This window comes from Mus pahari, chromosome 22 (genome assembly GCF_900095145.1).
Source record: "Mus pahari chromosome 22, PAHARI_EIJ_v1.1, whole genome shotgun sequence".
In the NCBI taxonomy this organism is placed as follows: Eukaryota; Metazoa; Chordata; class Mammalia; order Rodentia; family Muridae; genus Mus; species Mus pahari.
In genome coordinates, this window is record NC_034611.1 from 1284284 (window position 1) to 1290679 (window position 6396).

At 37.5% G+C, this 6396-nt stretch overlaps 1 protein-coding gene across 2 annotated transcripts in view; it reads left to right on the top strand.

Annotated features, from left to right (window-relative positions):
* Nucleotides 1-5457, top strand: part of Ube2w (ubiquitin conjugating enzyme E2 W) — a 57807-nt gene extending 52350 nt beyond the window's left edge. The window contains exon 6 of one of the 2 annotated variants that reach the window (XM_021222203.2): nucleotides 4121-5271. In XM_021222203.2, coding sequence (XP_021077862.2) covers nucleotides 4121-4134 — 14 coding nt within the window. In that variant the 3' untranslated portion in view covers nucleotides 4135-5271. Of the gene's footprint in view, nucleotides 1-4120 lie in introns of both variants that reach the window. The other variant, XM_029533337.1, reaches the window with a different exon arrangement.
* The last annotated feature ends 939 nt before the right edge of the window (nucleotides 5458-6396 follow it).

The window sequence follows — 6396 nt, forward strand, 5'->3', positions numbered from 1 at the left end:
AACTGATGCCACAATGCTGCTCCTGCAGAGTTACATCACTATGCTAGGTTGCCATGGATCACAGTGCAGTGTAGCGCTGGCCCAAGTAGTCCAAGCAGTAAGCTATGACCTGTAGCTCTGTGGGAGAGTGAGCATTAGAATGACCATTTCTAGGGGGTTTTGTGTGGTAGAATTCGAACTTCATGGAGCATTCCTGTAGAATTATGAAGATTTTAGGAGGAGGGGAACATAAAACTATCTCAGATTAGTAGTGTTAATGCTTTAGGGTTGGGGATGTAGCTCAGCTAGTAGAATGTTTGCCTAGCATATGAGAAAGTCTTACATCACATAAGTGAGACACAAATGTCATCCAGCCTTTTAGAGGAGAAGACAGATCAATTCTCCATCTTCTATGTTCCCAGTTTAAAGCCAGTTTGGGCTACTGGAGACCCATGTCTCGAAAATTAAAACAAAATACCACTTTCTCTTCCTGCTTTTGTTAGCCTTTTGTCCATGGATTCACAAATTTATACTAATTGTGAACCTTTTTTTATTTCGTTTACCTTTTATGGCTACAAAATTACTAAATTCCTGAATCCAGAACTTGAGTGGTTTAATCACTACTGTCTCCCACCTCATGGGTGACAGTTCTATTTCCTGTCTGTTTTAAAATTTTCCTTGAGCCAGGCGTGGTGGCACATGCCTTTAGTCCCAGCACTCGGGAGGCAAAGGCAGGCAGATTTCTGAGTTCGAGGCCAGCCTGGTCTATAAAGTAAGTTCCAGGATAGTCTCGAAAAACAAAACAAAACAAACAAAAAGTTTCCTTGAATCCATTTGGCAAAGGAAAACTAATTTCTTAAATTCTTATGAGAAAAACTTAACTGTCAATATTTTGTCTTTCATGATGTTAGCCTCATGTTACCAGCTTGTAACCAGCTAGTTTTGTGTCCTTGGTGAGACTTGAGGAGATGGATTTCCAGGGTAATATGCCTTTTATAATTGTGGGGGAACGTAATGACCTTTCTCCAGTTCGCACATTCCCGTAAGCTCAGTGAAGTCAGTGGTGATGGAGGCAACCTCTCTGTTACATTGGAGGTGAGATTTTAGTAGAGGCTTTGGTAGTTCCAGAGACAATTAACATTATTCTGGGATTTTCTTTTCAAAGTGTTATTTTGTCACAATAGTTTAGCCAAGAGGTTAAAGACTATTAATGGTCTTTCACAACCTTTTATAGTCATATATTTGTCCTAACCCAAACTAGGATTGATGCCAGTGTTCCTGTGTGTGCCCATCTAGCATCTATTAATAATGTTTGCATATAGTTAGAAAACTCTATTCCTTGAAGGTTTTTTGTTGTTTGGTTTTACCTCTTAGCTATGGGAAAGAAGAGTGATGGTTTTGACTCATACCCAGGTTCAAACCAATTAATACAGGCTTCATTACATGTACTTATTGAGGATTTATAACCTTTTAAGTAACTGGAATTCCTGTTGTTAGCGATCATTGAATTCAAACTTTAAAATTTAATACATTTCCACAAGACTAAAGTGTTCAAGGCAGGTACAACCATATCAACCTAAATTTATTTTAACATTTGATCCAAGATGCAGGCTGGGATAGGAGAAAGCTTTAGGGATTTTATAATCATTTTAGTAGCACATTCTACAGAAACCTACCACACGGCAGACCTTCCAGAATGAACAACCATTCATAAAGGTAAATTTGTGCTGCTATCTAAAACTTATGGTATGTCTTTAGAAATACAAGCTTGTTTTTAGTTTACTAAATAGCATGCTTGATTGGGTTACTAACTTTGTGTATAGTCTGTGCCACTCTAAAGTTCATCTCAATACAGTGGCATATCGGGTAGAATTCATTGCCATACTGTAGCTTATAGATTTAAGTCTGATGGGTTGTCGTATTTGTCTTAAATATTTTATTGAGATGCCATTCTTATAACCCATCTACTTTGGAGGGCAGTGTAGGCAGATTGCAAACTTGAGGTTGGCCTCAAAAGTTTAGCAAGAGCCTGTCCAAACACAATCACCCACACACAGAACAAAACAAAATAAGCCATCCCCCGCAAACACTACACACATGTACTCATAAATACATACACACACACATCCAAAAACACATGCACACATTACATGTACACACAAACTAACCCCCCCCCACACTCACAAAAAAAAAAACCCTCAAAATCCAAACACACACACACACACACACACACACACACACACACATACACCCCTAAAACATTCTTTATTTAAGAGGTAGTTAGTATTTTTGAGAAACTCCTTCATATTCCTGTTTGGTTTACATTTACAAGTACATCTTATTTCAGATCCACAGTAATGAGTATTTTGATATGAAACATATCAAAACATCCCCACTTGTTTTTTTCTTCAGTGTGTTCTTTTTCATTTGGGGTTTAGTCGTGCCATTTAGCACTGAGAATTTGAAGGCAGGAAGATGAGGAACCAGCCCTGGCTACTTAGCAAGATTGAGACCAGAGTGAGCTGCATGAACCCTATCTCAAAAAATTGTCAGATTTTGGGGTGTGTGTGTGTGTGTGTGTGTGTTCGTGCTCTCAAGTCAGAAAAGGGCTCCCCTGGAGCTTGAGTTAAGTCATTGTGAGTTACCCACCATCCATGCTGTGATAGACCTGTGATCCACTCCAGGAGCACTTATCTCTCAGTCCTTTCTCCAGCCCATTTGTCTTGTTTTGATATATGGTGTGTGGCCCAGGTTGGCTGCACATTGAACATCTCCTGGGCTCATGGTGCTTATTGTTGATGCTGGGGATTGAGCCTACATGCAGCTGTACAGATGGTTGTGAGCCTTCATGTGGTTGTTGGGAATTGAATTTTTAGGACCTCTGCTCACTCCGGTCTGCCCTGCTCACTCCAGCCAAAGATTACTTATGCATAAGTACACTGTAGCTGTCTTCAGAAACACCAGAAGAGAGCGTCAGATCTTAATTACGGGTGATTGTGAGCCACCATGTGGTTGCTAGAATTTGAACTTAGGGCCTTCGGAAGAACAGTCAGTGTTCTTACCCGCTGAGCCATCTCACCAGCCCTGATTTTTTTTTTTTTTTAAAGATTTATTTATTTATTATATGTAAGTACACTGTAGCTGTCTTCAGACACTCCAGAAGAGGGAGTCAGATCTTGTTAAGGATGGTTGTGAGCCACCATGTGGTTGCTGGGATTTGAACTCTGCACCTTTGGAAGAGCAGTCGGGTGCTCTTACCCGCTGAGCCATCTCACCAGCCCCCTGATTTATTTTTAAAATATAGTTTATTTACCATGTCTACTATAATCCACAAATTCCCCTGGCATAACAATTAACTTAGTCTTTATTGGTGGAAATTCTGTTAGCACTAATTTATCAGCCTTTATGTGGAATTATTTGTAAACACTCCGGCCAGTGTTCCCTGAGCTTTTCCTTTATAAGGTTGCATAGCTCTTGGGAGTCACTGCTAGTCCGAAGCTTCTTTCTGAACCGTAACTCGTCCTCAATTCCTCAGATGCATTTTTTTGTGAAATTAGTTTTCTAAAATAAGTCAGTTATGTACTGTCTAAATATAATATGTGGAGGCAACCAGGAGGTATTGTAGGTATTGGGGGTTTTTAATGACCTTGCATATGAATATTTCTGAATATTGTGAATTCTTTTTGAGAATTAGTTTTCTGAAGGGACATTGACATTAAATGTCTATTGATTGATTTGAAAGTTGTATCTTACTATTGAAGGAGAGTTGCCTTATAGACTAAAGGTGTATGTTATCTAATGTAAAATGTCATGACTGCGTAAGAATTGCTTATAGAAAAATTCTCCTCAGATGTGTTTGAATATGGGCAACCTTAGCATATCAATTTCTTGTTTCAAATTGAACTAATATACTAATCATCTATTATTTTAAGTTTTTTGCAAGCTCTTATTTCCTTGAAAGAGTAAAGGTTGGTTTGCTTATATTATATAGCTGAACACAAATTTTAATCTGTAAAACTTGAGAAAGGCAAGACAGGTCGGCCGCGTTCTTGCTACTTGACATTATTTCTCCCTGAGATGAACGTGTAGATTACTTACACATGCTTCAAGTTTTAATTCTCTTTTTCTCCTTTCCTTAAAGATGACACTTGTTGATGCCGCTGCCCTCCTCCTGTAGCAGAAGATAGTCCTACTGAGAAATGAGCACTTTGATCATTCAGTCTTTGAACTTTAACCTTTGACTGGAAGTGACCTATAGGCAATGAAGACTACTTCCTTTTACTGCATTTTTACTCGTGTGCATTCTGGGCGCATGTTGATCGCTGGTTCAGTCCAGGCAACTGACGTGCTTTTATTAGTCATACAGTATTAATGCAGGTGTCAGGAAATGTCAAATATAATTCCATTTTTTATTTTTTTAAGCTTTTGGAAAAGTTCCAGGTCCTCATGTATTGTGCAATAACAGTGACTTCCTCAGTGGTGTGGGGACGTTCATTGCCGGCAATGGACGTTGTAAAAGGAAGAGTTTTCTTAACTCCTGCCACTTGGTGATTAATGCATGATAGGGCCTATGAAATGAATTTATCAGTTGTCGTGGGATTATAAGGAAAGTGAGGGATCCAACATTACATTGAAAGCCACCCCAATTGTTAATATTTGGATTCTATGCACTGTGATCCTAAGGCTAGCAGCATGAAATGACATGCATCTTTAAAGGACCGTAAGAAAGATCATTGCATATTTATTTAATTGTTTATATCTGCTGTCAAATTGTTTTTGACATGGAAAGTTTTCAAGGAACATTGGCAGAGAGGTACAATATGTTATCCCTATGGTGAAAATAAATTCATTTGTTGTATATAGTCCTCAATCTCTGAAGTAAAGGTGTGCATAAGAGAGTGTGACTGGTTTAACCAAGGCGTTGTTTTGGAAGTAAATGAAAAGATGGCAGTGATGATTAAATTCCTGCCATCCATCCTTTGGGCCTGTTATTATTCTTTTTCCAAGTATATTACACTCTGTTACTTCCTGCTAGCCATCAGCATGAGCCCTATTGCCTAAACACTATTTCATTTATTTATGTTTGGAAAAAAAAAAATCCATGAACATTTTTGTTTGTAATCTTGTTTCTTTTGTTATGTTTTCAGTTGTTTAAATGTTATAATACTTTAATTGAAAGAATTTTGTCAAGTTTTTTTTTTCTTGTAAATTTTCTTTACTTGTATCATCTTGTCCTTCAATACTGTACCCTAAAATGAGAAATACATTTTTGACAGAGGCTTAATGTTTTAACAAAAGAGTGTGGACATTTTTATTTTAAGATTTTGGCAAAAGGATACTATAAAAACAATGTTTGCTTATTTGTCTCACGTATCCATTGTGTAGGGTTTCTTGGAAAAATTTGTTTTGTTTGTTGAGAAGATTTTGCCTACAGTTAGATGAAGCTTTTCTGTCTTGTCTGTCTGTCCGTCTCTACTCTTATCTAGCTCTCTCTCTCTCTCTCTCTCTCTCTCTCTCTCTCTCTCTCTCTCTCTCTCTCTCTCTCTCTCTCTCCCTCTCCCTCTCCCTCTCCCTCTCCCTCTCTCCCTCCCTCCCTCCCTCCATCTATCTATCCATCCATCCATCCATCCATCCATCCATCCATCCATCCATCCATCTATCTATCTATCTATCTATCTATCTATCTATCTATCTATCTATCTATCATCTCTGTGTCTGATCTAGAAAACAATTGTTGAGAAGGTTCCATCCTAAATACCATGTACCATGTAATGATTCTATAACTAGGTCTTTTTAAGAAGCGACTAATGTATTTTATAAATTACCTTTTCACATATGCAAGCTCTGTTTCTATGACAATGTTATTTTTACTAATGCCTTACTGTTACACTCTTTTTGAATATCCTGCAGTGAATATATTAGTCAATTTGGGCTAAAAATAAAAGCCAGTTGGCTGAAAGGTCTTGACAGTATGTAACCCCATAAAAATCATTCAACTGATAATTGGTAAAGAATATTTTAAAAATTGTTTTTAATCTCTGTGTAGATGACATTTTGTAGCTTTTTACATGTTGTTAATTAAGGGCATATAATTTTACACTCTAAAAGTATAACTGTTGAACTCAGGGGTGGGTAGACTTCAAAAATATGTCTACTGTAGAAATAACTTGAAAAAATTAAATCCGTGGCCAGCCACCAAATTGTGGACACTGTTTATACTACTAGGGAGCAATCATCATTTTTTAAAGATTATAAACGTTTTCTTCTGTCTTGACTGCATGTATATAAGTTCCCACAGTAATCATTATCAGTTTTATTAGTTGGCCTACTTAACATGAAAAAAATCTTTACATTCTTACTTTTCTTCTGTTTTTAAGATGAAATTACAGCTGTAAGTTATGTTTATGTCACTGCTCT